Consider the following 19,213-nt stretch of genomic DNA (forward strand, 5'->3'; position numbering starts at 1 on the left):
GAGCAGAGTTGATGTGACAGGTTTTTAGATCAACCTTTGCTCAAAGTAGAAAGAATATCAGTAAAGCACTAATTCAATGGAGGCAATTATGTGAAAAAGTTAAAATGATGTAGTCTGAGTATATAATATTTTTTAGGAGCAGGAAAAAGGAAGAGGGGCACAGGGCCTGTGTTCTTGGGTTCTGGTCAGTGAAAACATTGGCATAGTTCTTGCATTTATAAATTCTAGTACGGTGGCAGTCCTAAGGAAGAGAGAGGACTTGAACATATTATCTATTCCTTATGCGTGTTCACCCTTACTAAGCTATTGTGGGTTCTTAGACTTCCCAGGCAACATTCAGTAAGTATTAATCAATGATGTTGGTTACCTCTAATTTGGTTTTCTAGTGGTCCTACATGCAAACATGAAAAGCTTACCTCTCCTGCCTATTTTTCAAATTGAGTGTTAACTGTTCACATTGTGGTCCAACTCTCCTTCATTTGTGATTGCAGAATTAGAGGTTCTGTCTTCAAGCCTCACATGTCACCGTTTATTTTGTGTTGTTCTGAGATCTGCTTGTGCCCAGTGACATACCATTGCTCTATGTGCTAAATACCCGAATGCTGTTGAATGAACCCTCCATCACCAACTTGATTTGTGTTTTTGCCTTCTGGTCACAAAAAGTAGAGAATCCTAGTAATTTCTCTTTGGATAAGGCCACATTCTTGCTCAAGTGCTTGTGGCCATATATCATGGTTGTGCTAGGAGTCAAAATAGAACTTTCAAATAATCTAGAGAGAATAATGCTGATTTCCATTCATTTTGCAATGATGTGTGTTTCTGGAGGCATAGGACACATGAATGACAGAAAAATCTATGATGAATCCTATTATTCTATTTTAGTAATTTGTTTTTTAAAGCCACTTATAAAGAATATCAACACCATTTTTAATACCTAGGAGCCGAATTAACTAATTTGAAGCTGATTTACTTTATAGTCTATCAAGGGGATGGTTAGCCAAAAACTAAGTTAGTATTAGAAAAGCTAAAAAATTAGTTAACGACTTGGATGAATACTCTTTGGATATTGTTGGAACTGATTGTATATGAGAGCAACATGGAAGTCAAAATGTTTCCATTTAAATATATATATATATATCTGTTTTTATCCCTTGAAGGTATAGAGAATTAAATTATAATGTAGATGCTTCTAGTTCTTTAGTAATTGAATAAAATTTGAACAGTTAGTAGTGAATATTCTATGCTTAGGTATTCTACAGTCTTTTGTACAGTAAGTACAGAAGCTCTATTAGGCAGTGTCACAGCAACTCAGTTGGCCATTTGGTTACACTAATGTGGCTGCTTAGTAGGCTGCTCTGATTTGTCCTTCCAGTCCTGGGTATTGATAGCTCTTGTTAAATAAAGATAAGAGTTAAGTTTCTTTATTTCTTTTTTGTTTCATTCAAATGTTCCTCTTCTAAATTTATTTTCACATTTATTACAGAAGAAAAGCAATGGGGCACCAAATGGATTTTATGCAGAAATTGATTGGGAAAGATACGTGAGTATCAGAAAATGTTTTTTTCTTTACTAAGTATTTCAGAACTTGAAAATGAGTTGAGGCATTCTTGTATTTAAAATATGACATAGAAATAAGTGAAACATGCCATCTCGTCAGAAAGTGCCTGGCACGACTAACATGGTAGACAGGCTAAGAGCAGTAAAGGCTGTTAGATATGGGTTCAAGACCTAGCCTCTCCACAAGTCATCTGTATGTGGTTTTGGGATAGTAATTTGCTGTCCAGCAAAAATTAAATCAATAGCTACTTTACAAGATTATTGCAAGGATTCAATAAACTAATTATTTGCTCAAAATAGTGTTGTAAGGGAAGATATGAGATATTAAGAAAGGGTGATTTTTAAAAATTCTTTTTACCTAGAAAGACTCTTGTTATATTTTCTAGGATTCTTAAATATGCATGAATGTGATACTCTAAATAAACAAGTATGATAATTAAAATACCAAATTACTCATCAAGCACTACCCCCTCACATCTAGCACACAAATCCTAAACTCCAGTGCTGTCCCTGGTCAACATACAAGTGCTTAATTGAAGCATAATTTTCCTCAAGTGTTGTTAGTCCTAAAAACTAATAAGGCCACACAGGAATTGCTATTATAATTATACATTAGATATAACTTTCTCTAAGTAATGAGAAGGGTTTTATTCTTAATACATTCTGTCATCTTGCTTTTGGCAGGGAGAGGGTAAGAGCAGAGACAGCCTTAGGGAGGATTTGACCTTTAATAAAGGGAAGCCCTAAAGCAGGGGTGGGGAACATCCAGCTGGCGGGCCCTCTAAGGCCCACCCAATAATTTAGTCTGGTCCTGCCAAGGCATTAGGGGTGAATTCATTAAATGTTTGACCAAATATAGCAGGCTAATTTTTAAGTTGATAATTTTGTATGGCCCTCAAATGATGTTATAAATATCCAAATGGCCCTTGGCAGAATAAAAGGTCCCTACTCCTACACTAAAGTATAAATTGAGATTAACTGGATGAACATTTGAAGAAAGATAATTCCAGTCAACCTGGCCAGCGTGGCTCACTGGTTGAGCATGGACCTATGAACCAGGAATCATGTTCAATTCCTAGTCAGGGCACATGCCCGGGTTTTGGGCTCGATCCTCAGTGTGGGGCATGCAGGAGGCAGCCAATCAATGATACTCTCTCATGATTAATGTTTCTATCTCCCTCTCCCTTCCTTTCTGAAATCAATAAATATATATTTTTTTAAAGAAAAGATAATTTCAGGCAGAGAGAATGGCATTTATAAGGACCCTGAAATGGAAAAAAAAAACAACAACTTGCAGCATTCATATCATAAGTTAACAATGGGTCATAGTACTTACCATATAATGGGAAGAAGGCCTTGTGGCTGAGGGGGATCAGAAAAGAGAATCTCAAACCTGAGGCAACAGAGAGGATCCCAAGCCAGGTCATGCAGGAGCTTGTGGGCTGCACAGAGGCACTTCACTTTATATTTTAAAAAAAAAGTTTTTATTGATATTAGCGAGAGAGGAAGGGAAAGGGAGAGAGATAGAAACATCAATGATGAGAGAGAAACATAAACATTGAGCGGCTGCCTCCTACAAGTCCCCTACTGGGGATCGAGCCCGCAGCTTGGACATGTGCCTGACTGGGAATTGAACTGGTGACTTCTTGATGCATGGGTCGATGCTCAACCACTGAGTCACACCAGCTGGGCATGGGCTTTTATTCTGAGTGCAGTGAGAAGCCACAGATACATTTTTAGCAGGTAAGTCATCTTAATATACTTTTATTAAAAAAAAAAAAAAAAGAAAGTAAGTAAGCTAAGTAATGAAGGAGGACAGAATGCATTCAGGCCATCTTCTCTCCCCCTCGTCATGGCACTTTCATTGTTTCAGTGACTCCAAAATCTCTCTCCAGCTCTGTTCTCTCTGACTTGCAGGCCTATTACCTCAACTTCAAAAGGGTCATTATTGAACTCTTCTTCACCTTCTTCCCCTCTACTGTGTAGGCTATAGTCTCAAATACCTGGGATCAAGGAGTGGTTCTGCCATTTGCTGTGTGAGTTCCTTGAGAAATGGCATCTAATTTCTCTTAGTTTCCTTCTTGGTAACTAGAATAATACCACATATGATTGTTATAAAGGTTCAATGAAATAAAGTGTAGGTCATAGTACTTACCTTATAATAGGAAGTAAAATATAATAACTGATTCAAATCATGCAAACTGTCTTTTCTCTTTCCTGTCTTTTTCCAAAAATATTAGTTGTCTGCTGTTACAATTAGTTCAGCCAGGAGTACCAGCAGTCTCCCAGGATTTGAGGGTAGAAATCCTAGTGTTTTCCTGAACCTTCCCTCTCCTTTTTCTCCTATGATAAATCTGTTAATAAGACTAGCAGTTTGTCCTTCCAAATGTCCTTGATTCATCCCTTCCCACCACCACCAACTTTGTCTATATTATCAGCACATCTTACGGGCATGATGCAAGTATTTTGAATTAGTTTTTTTCCCCTCCATTTCCTTCTGTGCCCAGTCTATCTTGAAGTGTGCTTCCCAAACACCTTAAGATGCTGCTTCCGGCATGCCCTCCCCTAAATGAGAAGCTGCAGTAACTATATCAAGTATGAACTCTTCCCCCAGCATGTTGGCCACCCATGGTCCTATTTCCCATTGCCTCTCACTGTACAGCTTCCTTTCCAATCATGTCATCTGGATCAGGTTATCTGTTTCAGCCTTGGAGGTCTCAATACAGACTCTTCCTCACCACTGAGTCCCTTCTGTACCCCCGTCTACCCCCAAAGGCACATGTAGATCCCTGATTCTTTCAAACCTCACTCATTTCCTCTTCCTTCACACTCCTATCATTGATGTCTTGTGTTTTGTATTTTGTATTTTTGTTTTTATTTGTTGCCTACCAAATACATTTCAATTTTCCAAAGGACAAGTAGTTTCCATTTTATATCCCTTCATGTTGCTGAGCAAAGTCCTTGGCTTATAGAAAATGCATGGTAAATTCTTTCTGAATGTTTCCTTTCATTGACAGTTGTTGACTCCTAGTTTGTTTTCCCAATAGAAAGACTCCCCACATTTCCTTGAATAAATATCTATATATCTATATCTATATCTATATCTATATCTATATCTATATCTATATCTATATCTATATCCTGCCCAGCATTCACTTCCAAAAGTTAAAATCCTTACCTCCAAAAATAAGAGACATGTTTAGATCCTTAAGTAGAAGGCTCTAGAAAGAAAATGAATAATTCTTTGATTTTTGTCAGGATAGTAATTGCATTATGTTCACTTGTATTTTATAGAACTCACCCGAGCTGGATGAAGAAGGCTACAGCATCAGACCCGAGGAACCCGGCTATATCCTTTCTTTATTTTTTTTGTATTTTTTCTCATAAAGCAGTATTATAAATTCAGGTTTTAAAAAGGTGTTGAAATAACCCTAGCTTCCCAAGCCTTGTTGTCCATAATATTAGAGATGAATAAACAGCACAGAGAACAGCCTGATCACTAACAAGCAGGCATTTTGCCTCACTCTATTCATAGAAGAGAGAGAGAGGAGAAAGAGAAAAATGTGCTGAAAAACAATTGTGCACATTGTGGATACTGGGTTGTCTGCTAAAGCCTGATGTGAAAGTGTCATTTATCATGACTGGCAAATACCTGTTACTATACTCTCCCCACAGATCATCTCTGGGCAGAACAGGCCACACTCTGAAGCACTTAAAACTCATTACAAATCGTCCATTAAAATGATTTTCCTCTCTCCGGAGAAGGCTCAGCAGTGTGTGTGCTGAGAGTGACACACCACATGGCTAACTGCAGCAAAAATGTAGGACATTATAACTATTGCTCCTTGAAATTCGCCATCCTTAATCTTGTTCCAGGGAAAGATGAATAAATTCTAACCCCTTCCTGATTTACTCTTTATTTTTTTATTTTTGTTAATCCTCACCTGAGAACATTTTTCCATTGATTTTCAGAAAGAGTGGGGAGGAGGGAGAGAGACAGAGAGAGAGAGAAACATCAATGTGAGAGAGACATCGATTGGTTGCCTCCTGCATGTGCCCTCAGTGATGCTTGGGAGACTGCAACCGATCAAACCCGGGACCCTTTGGTTTTCAGGGAGATGCTCTATCCACTGAGCCAAACCAGCTAGAGCCTGACTTATTCTTTTATTTGTTTGTTTTGCTTTGATTTTCTACCTTCTTAAGGATACTTTTGCCACCACTATGGGCAATCACTCTTGTCTTATACTCATCACTGCCTCCCAGTAAAGAGTTATGTATCTTTAACTGTGTCCTACCTACCAAAGGAAAGCACTTTTATTCTTCAAGTGAATCAGAAGAGGAAGAAGAATCACACAAGAAATTTAATATCAAGATTAAGCCACTGCAATCTAAAGACATTCTTAAGAACGCTGCAACTGTAGATGAACTGAAGGCATCGATAGGCAACATTGCACTTTCCCCATCACCAGTGGTGAGTGGTTTTTATGTCAAGCTTGGGTGAGGTTGGACAAAGAGCTGTGTTCTGCCCATGATCATTAAGTAGAGCAGATCCTTCTTACGCTGAAGGCTGCCTATGGTCCCCATTTTATGAACTCTAGAACCCTTAAGCAGCTTATTCTGGCTTTTGAAAGTTATGCTCATTTTATATTGCATTTCTTGTGCTTTTCAAAATAGTAAAAATGCATAGAGCCACATTTCCTTTTTACTTACCTTCCTGCAAGCATTTTCAAAAGAAGAAAAAAAAACATTATCCAGACTTACTTCTGCAGCAATTGAAAACAATATAAAGTTTACATACTTACTAATAATGATATTTATTTAAAAACGTATCTTACTATCTATTTTTATTACATAGCACATAGGAACTCCTGGGAAGAAAACCAAGAAAATTAATTTTCTTTAAAAACATCTCATTGTTATGCTTCAAAAATATAGTAGTCTAATATTGTCTAAAATTATTTTAAACCTCATAATCTTTATTATATTTTATTATCAAATTGTCTTAAGTACTCTTACCTTTTAGACACCTCAAATACAGGTATGTCTTATTTGTATTATTCAAATTGGTATTTTTTCCCCACAATTTATACTTCCTCCAATTCCCATCTATTAAATTTCTTTAGTTGTTGAATTCTTAAGTTCCAACATTTACAGTGTTTTCTCTGTGGTGTTTGATAAATGATACAATTGTTTTCTAAAAATAGCTGTGAAGAGCAGCTGAAGGCTCTCAAACTAACAGCTGATATGTTCTTGGCATCTTCTTCAGAGAGATGTGATCTCCCTACAGCATTCCCCCTAAACAAGAAGTTATTAAATGTTGAACCACTTTTGACATGCTTCTGGAAATAGCTCAACTAACCTTTCCAAAGGAGTTGTCATCATCTCTCCTTTGATAGATGCCTGCCTGGGATGAATAAAGTCTCTAATGACACCTTCTTCAGTGCTTAGTGCTTATAATGGCCTTTTTCACTACTGTTCGTGACAGCTAAAATGATTGCTAATAGTAATCAACCACAGCAAGGGATGTTTCAGGTCATTTTTAATCATAATCTTATATGTTAACTTAAAAAGAGGAGGCATAAAGTATATTAGCTTTTTCTCTCTTCTGCATGGAAGATACAGATTTTAACTTACATATTGGTCTGTAATACTAGTGATTTCTAGTAATGGGAGCATTTTAAATGCACACATTTTCACTTTTCAGTTGACATCTTTCAAATCATTTCTCACTTACTGAACCTTTTTTTATTAATTATAAAAATGTATTTAACTGCCTGAAACCAGTTTATATCCTCTTCTCTGTAGGTTGTAATAAACTTACTGGGCATTTGGAAACTTCCTGAGATAAGTGCAAAAGATAAGTTTACAGGATTAAATGAACAAATTTACATGAAAGAAAACTTACTAGAATATCCAGACACATGGTAGATATTTGCTGAAAGCTAGTGGAATCTCGGAAAGAAGAAATGCCCTTTATCAGGAATATGTATCTCCCAGTCATCTGATGGTTATTCCTCCAACCAGAAATGCTGTTGAGGATTCAGCAGGAAGAGGGGCTGCTTCCTCTGAGCCCTCCCAACACCTATTTTAAAGGTGATATATTGGCAGGATGTGGTTAGGACTCTGATGAAAAGATGTTAGGGAAAGCAGTATAAAATTAAAATGGAGACACTGAGAAAAAGTAATCACAGTGGTAGACTGTTCCTGCATAGCAGCAACACCACAAATCAAAAGACCCTTGGGTTCCCCTACCACCACCATCCCTGCACCCCCAGCTTGTTCCCTCTAATGTGAGAACCTGGCTCTGCCACTATGATTTGCAAATATCTGTGACTTTTTATATTTAGTATAGGAGAATGAGCTGTTATTGCTACTTTAGGAAAAGATAAGCATGTTTCTGGATATACATAAGTAAAAAGGGACATTGTAACTGAAACATTTTTTTGGCTTTAGAATCCTAATACACATCTAGATAATCCATATGTACCTATATTTCACATATCCAGTACATTATCTCCAAAAACAGATAGGTAACCTTCTGTAATTCACTTAGTACCATGATAAAAATGGCAAATAATTTGTACAACTTGAGATGTTTCCACCAAAACAACCAGACCATTTATATATCTATACTTAATTCTGGTGTAAAAAGAGAAATAGAACCTATACCAGTTAATGATACATCAGAATATTTCATTTAGTCTATGGTTCTTACGCTACAAAAGCATCCATCATTACACTATTAGAAATAGAAGAAATTCCTAATGGTAAGCTATTCATAACAATGACTTATGTTGGATTTCTGGTTTCTATTTCTTTTGAGGAATTTTAAGATTAAACTCATAGATAAAGGAAGTTAATTTCTATTCTTATGTTGCAGTTTCCTGGAAAATAGCATGCTGCTAGGGCAAAGGCTGAACATCACCCAGGTTTTAGTTGTTGATTTGGCTTCTGTATAAGTTAGAATATTGGTAGAGCTGTTTTAACAGAGACCAAAATGGTAATGACTTAAACAAAATATATGATTTATTTCTCTCCCACATAAAAGTCAAAGTTGGTAGATAGTCCAGATAGGTAATAAAGTCCTACTCCAGGGATCATTCAAGGACTTTTTGTATTATTGCTCCACTTTTCTAGGGTGCTGCTGCCTTACCACCATCAATCACCTCCATGTTCCAACCTTGGGATGGAGGAAATAGAAAATAAAAGTCAAGTGGTTTCCTTTAAGCCTTTAACCCAGTGGTTCTCAACCTTTCTAATGCCGCGACCCTTTAATACAGTTCCTCATGTTGTGGTGACCCCCAATTTCATTGTTACAAACTGAACATAATTAAAGCATAGTGATTAATCACAAAAACAATATGTAATTATATATGTGTTTTCCGATGGTTTTAGGCAACCCCTGTGAAAGGGTCTTTCGACCCCCAAAGGGGTCTCGACCCACAGGTTGAGAACTGCTGCTTTAACCAGAAGTTGCACCCATCACCACCACTCAGATCTCATTGTACATATTTTAGTCACATGGCCACATTAGCTGAAAGGGAGTCTGGGAAATGTAGTCTTTGGCTAGATAGCCATGTAACAAGCTAAAATTGACAAATTTTTACTAAAAGACAAATGAGCTTTTAGTTATTGCATACTGGTGTAGACAGTGACAGTTTCTGCCACTATGCCTTAAATAATTTCATATTGCTTTTGAAATTCAGGAGGGAAAGGGAATTACTTTCCTATTTACCTTCAGATTATTCCCAGAATCTAGGAAATTTTCTTTTACAAATTTCTAATCACTAATATCTAAATACCAGTGCTGCTGTGCTATATGATAGCCAGCAGCAGGATGAACAAAAACAAATTTAATTAAAATACCAATGTTTTTGGTTGATAAAGACTCTTCCAAGAGTAATATGTTCCCTCTGTCTTACAGCATTTAGTGTTTTTTGAAGCAGGCTGTTTCACTTTTGAAAGAAAGTTATTAAATCCAAAATGCTGTCTCCATGTAACTTTTGTCTTTGGTTGTAGTTGTGCTCTTTAGAGGATGAACAAAGTACAAAGCACCTTATTTTATCAATGGGTTTTCCATGAAGCAGACTGATTCCAACTCCAAGTTTAAGTTTAATGTGCAGGATGTTTATTAAGAAGTGACCTTGTTTACAACACCGGTGGGCATAGGAAGACGTTAAGCTAAGCTAAGCTGAGCTGAGCACATGAGGAGCTCCAGAGGTGGAATTACCCTTCAGGTCAGACCTGAGTTTGGCTGAGATTAATAACCCTCATACTATTACATCAATCAGTACTTTGATATGGGCAGGCTAAGAAGAGGCGTGACCTTGGGCCAGGTCGCTCTCTGCAGCTGAGGCAGAGCCTGAAGTGTGAACAGTTGAAAGCTGTCATACAGTAGCACTCTCAACAGCTAGTATGCAAAGCCCTTCTGAAGAAAAATCTACATGGCACAATTTGGTGTTCCCCCAGAAACCCCCTGTATCTGGCATAGAGCCTTTATATTTCATCACCATTCAATAAATGCTGTGTGTGTGTGTGTGTGAATGAACAAATATATGAATGGGACCAGGCCAAGGACAGAGCACTGTGACATGTCACTACCATCTAGTTTACTGTGACATGTCACTACCATCTAGTTTTTTGGCTATCTATTGATAACACACTCCAGCCTCCCTCATTCACCATATGATGTTTCACCCAACTGTGCCCTCATCCTGGCCACATATTCCCACTTTGTTTAGACCAGTGATGAACAAAACTGAGATACATGGAATTTCTACAGCTTTGCCAGACCAGAAGAGAGAGTGGTGGGTTTAGCTTGCCATTCCGTTTGACTACTTCTTTGCACTGGCAGCTAAGATTACCACCTTCTTTTCAAAGTGTGTTATGGCCATCTGCTAAAATAATTTGTTCTAGAATTTGGGGTTAATAGAAAGCAGCTGTGTAGTAAAAAAGAGCATAACAGCCAAAACCGGTTTGGCTCAGTGGATAGAGCGTCGGCCTGCGGACTGAGGGGTCCCGGGTTCGATTCCGGTCAAGGGCATGTACCTGGGTTGCGGGCACATCCCCAGTAGGAGATGTGCAGGAGGCAGCTGATCGATGTTTCTCTCTCATCGATGTTTCTAGCTCTCTATCTCTCTCCCTTTCTCTCTGTAAAAAATCAATAAAATATATTAAAAAAAAAAAAAAGAGCATAACATATGGATTCAGACCCAGGTCTGCCATGTTCTATCTGTGTAACCTTAGATAAGCCCCACAATTGTTCTGAGCCTCTATTCCTCTTCCTTGAAGTGAGAACAATAACAGTCCTTAGGGAATTTTTGTGCAGATTACTTTCAGTCTCTGGCAGGGTCAAATCTTACTTGACTTTTGTCCCCAAGCTTAGTTTAGCACACTGCATGGCATACACTAGGCATTCAGATAGTTACTCAGTAAATGACTGAATGAACAGAGCATACAGAATATCCTAGTAACAGTACTTGATGCATAATTGGTGCTTTGAAATTGTTCATTTCATCATTACTGGTTAGGTTAGGGTTTTTCAGAGAAACAAAACCAACGGGATATATGTATATATGTGTACATATATCAAGAGATTTGTCAGAAATTGGCTCACACAGATATGGAGGCTGAGCAGTCCACAATATGCTGTCTGCAAACAAGAGACCCAGGAAAGCTGGTGGTGTAATTCAGTCTGAGTCGAAAGCCTGAGAAACAGGGGACTGGTGGTATAAATCCCATTCTGAGGACAGAAAATGAGATGGCCCATCTCAGACAGTGAGACAGGAAAGGTGAATCCCTCCTTTCTCTCTGCCTTTTGTTCTATTCGGGCCCTCAATAGATTGGATAATGCTCACCTACATTGGGTGTGTAGTAATTCAAATGCTAATCTCATTAGGAAATACACTCACAGACACACACAGAAATGTTTAGTCTGAGTACCCCACTGTTAGTCAAGTTCACAAATAACATTAACCATCATACTAGTCTAGTCTATATATATATATTTTTTAATTTTATTTAACTTTTGCCCTTATTGAGAGTATGGCTTTGCTTCCCCATTTCCCGTCTCCTGTCCTGAAAGCTGTCTGTGTTTTCCTGTCTGGATTATAATACTCATGTCAAAGCTTGAATGCAGTTAAAGACGTTTGGCTCTCTTGCCCATCTTGGACTTAAATTCTGAGCCAAATCTGATTGACCTTGATGAACTACTTTTATGCCAGGTTTTTTGGTTTTGTTTTATTTGTTTTGCATACTGGACATTTGGAATTGATATTTCTTTAAACACAAATAGAAACTTTGTATTTATCTGCTGAAAAAACTGGCATATCGTGGGAAAGATGTTGGAATCTGATAGACCTGAACTCAACCTCTTGCCAACAGTACTGCTTAGGAAAGTTTCTTAAACCTATTTGAGTCTCAGAATCTTCGTGTCTAAACTGGGAATAATAAACACCTACCTGCCCTACAAGGTGGTTATTGGGATGTCCAATTCTTTCTGTGAGTGCAACGTAAAGGACTTTGATTCCCCCTAAAGAAGGAAATAGAAACTGAGCTATCCAATGAGTAATGCTGTCTGCTTCTCTTTGTACCACTCTCCCTACATTCAGGGTAGAAGCAGATCTCCATTACACCTATCAAGAATGGCTTTGTTCTTAAAAAGTAAAAGTGTTGCCCTAGCTGATTTGGCTCAATGGATAGAGCCTCAGCCTGCGGACTGAAGGGTCCCGGGTTCAATTTCAGCCAAGGGCACATGCCTGGGTTGTGGGCTCGATCCCCAGTAGAGGGCGTGCAGGAGGCTGCCAATCAATGATTCTCTCTCATCATTGATGTTTCTATCTCTCTCTCCCTCTCCCTTCCTCTCTAAAATCAATAAAATATATATATTTTTTTAAAAAGTAAAAGTGTTTTTTGAAAGGGACTAAATAAAATAATGGTGTAAGATTGAACTATAAGAAATATGCCCTTATAAAAACAAAATGAGAATTCAACATATAATTGAATGCAATTCCGTTTAAGGTAATAAGAAGGAGATGGAAATAGACACTTATTTCAATAATGTCACAATTACTCAAATAACTAGGCTCTTCCTCTTAAACGGTTTGCCTTGGGCAACTTATAAAACTGATGCCTCTGTTTCTTCATCTATAAATCAAGATAATTGTCATACCTACTTCATAGGGCTATTGTGAAGATTGAATGAATATTATAATAGATACTACATTCAGAGATTATTTTATTGTTGTTAGAATTATCTGCAAAGCCTTAAGGCACATTTGGAAGAATATCATTAATAGTGATAAATCAGGAAAACCAAATGGCCAAAAGTTGTTTAGAGCCAAGATTAGTAATTACCCTGAGCATGAAACTGAGAAAATTAATAAAAGAACATTTTTCTAATGCCTAGGAATGGTTTGGGAGGTAATTCCAGAAGTACTCCTAAATTTTTTTGAGTAAAATCAAAATCCCCTAAACAAATATGGAGACTCTATTGAAGGCTAGCATTCACAATGGGATCCTATATTATGTCTCCTCCCCCACCACTAAATTTATTTCATGAAGAATTGACATCATTTCTCAACCTCCTTCCTTTAAGTCAATTCACCAAATATTACAGAAGCACCTTCCATGTAGCAGACACTAAGAGCTAACATCAAAAATTGGATAGACTTTGTCCAACCTTCTTGTTAAATACTGCTAGAAATTTATCAGAAAACAACAAATAATAATGTTGCTAACAACACAGAGAAGCTGAAATTCCCCTTGTGGTCCAAACCCCTGCCTGTCTTCACTTCAATTTCCTGACTGAAAATGTGGTTTTCTGTGGTCAGCTTCACCTCTGGCTTCCATTTCAGTCTCCTGGCTTCCTCATGCCTCCCCGGCTGTCCAATGTGGACATCTCTATTTATCCTAGAACCTTCAGGGATTCCTATCTCTGCCACATCTTATTACTTTTGTTATTTGGTGAGCCAAGAATCACCGCTCACTCACCTTAAGAAGTTGTCCATGTACACTAATAAAAGAGAAAGATGCAAATTGACCATACCTTTGTGATGCCCCACAGCCAATCAGGAGTGAGTATGCAAATTAACCCAACAAAGAAGGCGGGTTAATTTGTATATGCAGACGCTGAGCGGCCGGGGGCGGGGCAGGACGCTTGTGTATCTCCATGGTGACGACACAAGCATTCCACACCGCCCCAGCCACTCCAGGCCTCTGGGCAGTGTGGGAAGGCAGAAAGGCGGCTGGCTCCGCCGGAGGGAAGGGGGCGCCAGCAGCCAGGGGAAGGAAGGCCCATTCTTGCACGAATCTTTGTGCATCGGCCTCTAGTAAATAAATAAAATTTTTAAAAATGCCATGTAAAAAAAAAAAAAAGTTGCTTCACATACAGTAACTCATTTATCTTCACCACAACCCTATTAGATAGGTACTATATATTATCCTCATTTTACAGATTAGAAAATCAAGGCATAGGATTAATTAGCTCACCCAAGGTGCCATAGCTAGTAAGTTAAGCTGCTGAGAGATTTAAACTCAGAAGGTCAAGTTTCTAACTCAGAACTCTTAACCACTATGTAACACTAATTTGATAAAAGCTATTGGCTCTTTTTCAAGAGGAAAAATAAACATCTCATTAGCTCAGCTAAAACATCTTACACACAATTTCTGGGTATCCACAACCCTTCGAAGGTTGTCACTCCGATGGAACCTAAAGGGCTCATGATCCCAGCTCGGAAGACCACCTCCCAAACTTTCTTCCCAGTCAATCCAAAGACTCACCTTTCCATGGTATGTCATGTGTTGTTCCATGTGACGACAGCAAAGCTGAGCTAACCAGTCAGGCCTAATTGCTCTGTGTCATATATGATGTCTAGTTTATGAAAATGTTCTTGTTTCATATTAAGACTCCATGAACCTTGAAGTGTTAAGGAATAACACCTCATATTTATATGGCTCATATATTTCAGTTCCCCTTATCAATCAATCAGCAAGCATTTTTATATCGATTCATTTTAATAATGGTTTACATTTTGTCATCATGATCAGAAAGATGGAATGAGCAGTCACACTATTAAGCAGGCAGAGAGATGGGAATCACCCCATTTTAAAGAAGAAACTAACTCAGAAAGATCAAGAGGCTGCTAAAGGTTCAAGGGCCAGGACTCTGGCAACAACCTCCTTTCTGCCAAGTTAAAAACACAGTATGTTTTCTCATCATCAAAGTAAGGATCTATGATTCATTTACCTTTAAGATCCCTTTGAGCTTTAATACTATGCTGTGTTTTCTAGCCTAAGAGGCTCTGTGGGAGGCTCTCTGGTTTATGGACAGGTTGGGGATACAAGGGGACCAAGGAAAAGAATATTTCTTTGAAGCACATTGTAAAACAGGAAAATCACAGGCTTTTGAGTCTGTATATTATTATCTGTATGTTAATTATCCAAAGTTTCTTAACTTAGAGCCTCAGATTCTAAATCTGTATGAGAAGAGAAATATCTACCTTCTCAGGATTGATGTAAAGATGACATGAGTGTATGTTTCAAAATGCCCAGTTCAGACCCTGTAAGTATCATTTCCCTTTTCAGCTCTGTTTTCCTTGTCCTTAAGTTAAGAGACTTGTGGGAGGCAGAAATATAACAATAGGGAGGGAGGTCTTGTGCAAAGTCAAAGAGAAGAAGGCTGGTAGAAATGATGTGAGGGTAGGTGTTGACCTCTCCTAGCATATATGCTAGTGCCTCCTCCCATCTCCTGTAAAATTTAGTGATACAAGGAATCAATTTGACATGGAGTTATGAAGGAGCAATTTAATCTTGTTCCTGGAGATTTGCAATCCATAATGGAGTTATTTAATCAAAAAATATGGGGAGGGGGGAGACAGCTTTGAACGGCAGACATTCTGGTGCTTCTTGCCTATTCCAGGTGGCCCACCCACCCTCCCACCCCCAAATTAGCCTGCTGGAGAGTAAAACCCATGAATTTGCTGCTGCTTGGTAACACCGCCCCCTTTCCTCTCCTCACTCTGGCAGAAGGTTGAGCACCCCATTGAGTTCAGTGAAAACAAGAAGTCATCAGTGGGGGAGGAGAGCTCCAGCCTCCTACACACTGGCAGTTGCTCCTGTAGAAGCGCTGTACAGTGCAAGGGGAGCCTGAAGATGGCGTGCATTCTGATTCTCTGTTGCTTTCATTTTTTCCCCAAGCCCTCTATGCCCACCCTTCTCTGATAAGAAGAAATCACTGAGTTGTTGTGTTTTGATCTCCTTGAAAATGGCAGAATATGAATTTTATCTGGATTGACTTTGCCATTATTTCTCTTATTGATATTGGCTGTATCCTCTGAGTACATGGTATTTTCTTTCCCTTTGTGATATGTAAGAGAATTTCCTTGCATAAGTCCAAATTCTTTAATCATGTTCTACTGTCTCAGACAACCTGTCCTTTTTGGGGGTTTCCAGAAATATGATTACCAGGATTAGAGACTGTAAACTCTTAATTTCTGTTACCAATTTAAAATCCAGTCGAATGAGACAATACACCCACAATATTGAAACATAACATATTAGACTATCCTCAACCAGACATAGCAAATTCAAGAATTATATGCTTTTAATTACAATCAGAAAGACTAATTTTTCTTTTTTATATCTTTACGGTCCTCTTTTTGGCTTAGTCCTACTGGTGCAGAGTTTAGAATTTAAAACTTTTATTAGCTAATGGCCATAATCAGGGTAGAATAGGCTGTGTAGAGAAGCAACCAATCAGGAAAATAAGTTTGTAACAGAAGCATCATTTGTGAGCAGTTAAGGAAATCAGAGTTTATGATAACTAATCCTGCACCTAGAGGTGTGGGTTCTTACTTCTTCCTTAATGGGGCCTTTGCTCGAGAGCCTACAACATTGAGTGGCATGTAGTAGGTCCTTAGGAAATACCTGTTGGTTGGTTGGATGAATGGATGTTCTTTGCTGTGAGAAATTATATGGAACTTGGTGTTTCACTGTGATGTAATGCAACTTATATCCCTCGCATTATTTTATAGAGAGAGCAAAGGTATGGCTCTGCATTTCTTTGATCTTTTCCCCTTTAATTCAGTCAAGTTTTTCTCCATTATTGGATGGATAAAAATGTGAACAATGGCTCCATTTCTTCTCTTACACTTTACAGGGTATTTTTTTAAAAAGTTATTAATGTGTTCTTTTCTGTGGGTGCTAGCTTTCTGTCATAATTCTCTTCCCAGTGAGAAGTCTGTTTTTTTTTCATCTAAAGTTTCAGATTTCAGTCACTTGACCCTGAGGATGAAGGACAAGTACTTTATTCTCTTTCTTATACTATTATATTTATTTTTATATTAAGTAGTTTCTATAATGAATTGTAGTATTTAATTGTATGAATTGCAGTATAAAAATAACTATAACAGTATAAAAAATATCTCTTTGTTCTTTGAAGAAGAATTTTTTAGTGCCAAAAATTATCTACAGCAATGAATGTACTTTTTAATTGTTTTAGAAAAAAATTTTAGCATGTGAATCACTCACATTAATTATGTCAGAAAAATGTTTCTTCAGTGACTGGGGGAAATTTTATTTTTAAACAGAATGAAGTAAGATTTCTTTTTGTCTCTTATATCTGCCTAAGGGCCAGCCACTCATTGCATGGACCTCAGGAACTATTGTTTTGAATCAGCTACCAGCGCAGCAGTGGTACAGAGCCGAGCATGCCAGTCTGAGCCTCTTGTCCTAAAGTGGCCAACAGACAGGGAAGGCAAGATGGGCTGGTCTCATTCTGTTTTGCCAAATTGAAATTTCCTTTCCACCTCCTAACTTATTTGAAGCCTGTTTGCTCTAATCATTTTCTCAATTAGGCCTACTCTGATCACTGTATTTAAAATTACAAAACTCTCTGTCATGGCATACCCAAACCTCTTTACTTGCTCTGCTTTTAAAAATTGCATTCATAGTCCTAACCGGTTTGGCTCAGTGGATAGAGCGTCGGCCTGCGGACTGAAGGGTCCCAGGTTCGATTCCAGTCAAGGGCATACACCTTGGTTGCGGGCACATCCCCAGTAGGGGGTGTGCAGGAGGCAGCTGATCAATGTTTCTCTCTCATCGATGTTTCTAACTCTATCCCTCTCCCTTCCTCTCTGTAAATAATCAATAAAAATATATTTAAAAACAAATTGCATTCATTATCTCAAATACTAAATACTTTGCATATTTATTGTATTTATTATCTGTCTCCTTTTCCTACTCCCAAAATAAGCTCATTGGAGGGTTGTTGTTGTTGTTGTTGTTTTTATCTATTGTTCCTATTGTTTTGTTCATTAACATGCCTAGAATAGTTTCTGGTCTTTATTAGATATTCAATAAATATCTTGTTAATGGTTTAATAAATGAATAAACAGAATTCAGTTTTAAATGTTGCCGATTTCTAGCCCCTCCTACAGAAATGTAGCCTTCAACAAAACGTAACTGGAATGACTAGTTGCATTAGAAAAGGATTTGGGGTAATTGCCGCCAGAGAGAGATTCTCCAGCTGCAGAGAGCAGGGGTCTATGGGCTCCTTGGAAAGCTGTTGATCATAAGGATGAGCTGCCTTTCAACAAGGTTTGCAAATTAGAGAATTATATTTTCTCAGGCCATGGGATGGGGAAATCTCTGCACTTAGAGAAGATTGAATGGTTATATTTTAGGTATATGTTTGTCCAATCCAAAAATTCACTTACTCTATTTCTAAGTACTAGTGCATGTGAGAATATACATCTTTTTCCAGTGCTTTTATTATCGTTTCCATAATTAAAAATCAATTCTGATGCAATTAGCTCATTTTGAAAAGGAAAATTATCTTGCCATGTCTTTTTGTTTGTTTGTTTGTTCGTTTGTTTAACATTCTGATGAAACCCTTAAACTAAGATTGGTAGCTGTTAACAATTAAAGCAAAACAACATTTTAAATAAAGATTGATTAATCATCATGTAGCCTAGAATGGAAAGGTGTGAGGAGGAAAGAGAAGTGCTATATCACTTGTGTATTCATGCTTATTGCTCTGATTCTAATTAAAGAAAATACATTTAATTCTAGAAAAAGGCTGAGAAATTTACCTTAAAATCAGAGTTTAATTTGAATATCTGAAAGCCGGCCTAGAAACACAAACTCACTCTCTGAAAAGCTCATTCTTTGAGACCTGCTATGATAGACAGGCATGACCTAACTCTTTCCATTGGAAAGATCCAAGATTATTTTCCAAGCTCTCTCATCTGTGAGTTTTTAGCTCTGTTGTTTCTAGATCCCAATGCTGAAAAGGCCCTGAAAGTGAGTTTAATTTGTTTAGGGAACTTGAGTTGTGCCAGGAGCCTACCCTTGACCAGGCTCTCTGGAGTTAGACAACCTGGGATTGAGTCCCAGGCTCCACTCCATTGTAACTATGTGATTTAGGAACCTATCATTGCCTCCTTTTCCTCATTGGTAAGTTAGTGATAGTAATGACACCAACCATCTATAATAATAAAACAATAATAATAAGGCCTCCATAAATGTTAGTTGTCAGTATCACCCTCTCTTTTAATCCTCACAATTCAACAAAGTAGCGGTCATCATTGCTTTACAAATTATGAAATTGAGGCATAGTAGAACTTTCTCAAGGCATTTAAAGAATGGGGGTGCTAAG

The 19,213-nt window shown here is 37.9% G+C and overlaps 1 protein-coding gene across 28 annotated transcripts in view; it reads left to right on the forward strand.

Moving 5' to 3' along the window:
- SGIP1 (SH3GL interacting endocytic adaptor 1) overlaps positions 1-19,213 on the forward strand; it is a 214,681-nt gene that overhangs the window by 111,901 nt on the left and 83,567 nt on the right. For all 28 annotated transcript variants that reach the window (XM_070405306.1, XM_070405309.1, XM_070405307.1 and 25 more), the window contains 3 exons: positions 1,484-1,540; positions 4,852-4,906; positions 5,853-6,028. In XM_070405306.1, coding sequence (XP_070261407.1) covers positions 1,484-1,540; positions 4,852-4,906; positions 5,853-6,028 — 288 coding nt within the window. The remainder of the gene's footprint in view (positions 1-1,483; positions 1,541-4,851; positions 4,907-5,852; positions 6,029-19,213) is intronic.

This window comes from Myotis yumanensis, unplaced genomic scaffold (genome assembly GCF_028538775.1).
Source record: "Myotis yumanensis isolate MYYU_CA2020_CCGP unplaced genomic scaffold, mMyoYum1.0.hap1 SCAF_2, whole genome shotgun sequence".
NCBI classification, from domain to species: Eukaryota; Metazoa; Chordata; class Mammalia; order Chiroptera; family Vespertilionidae; genus Myotis; species Myotis yumanensis.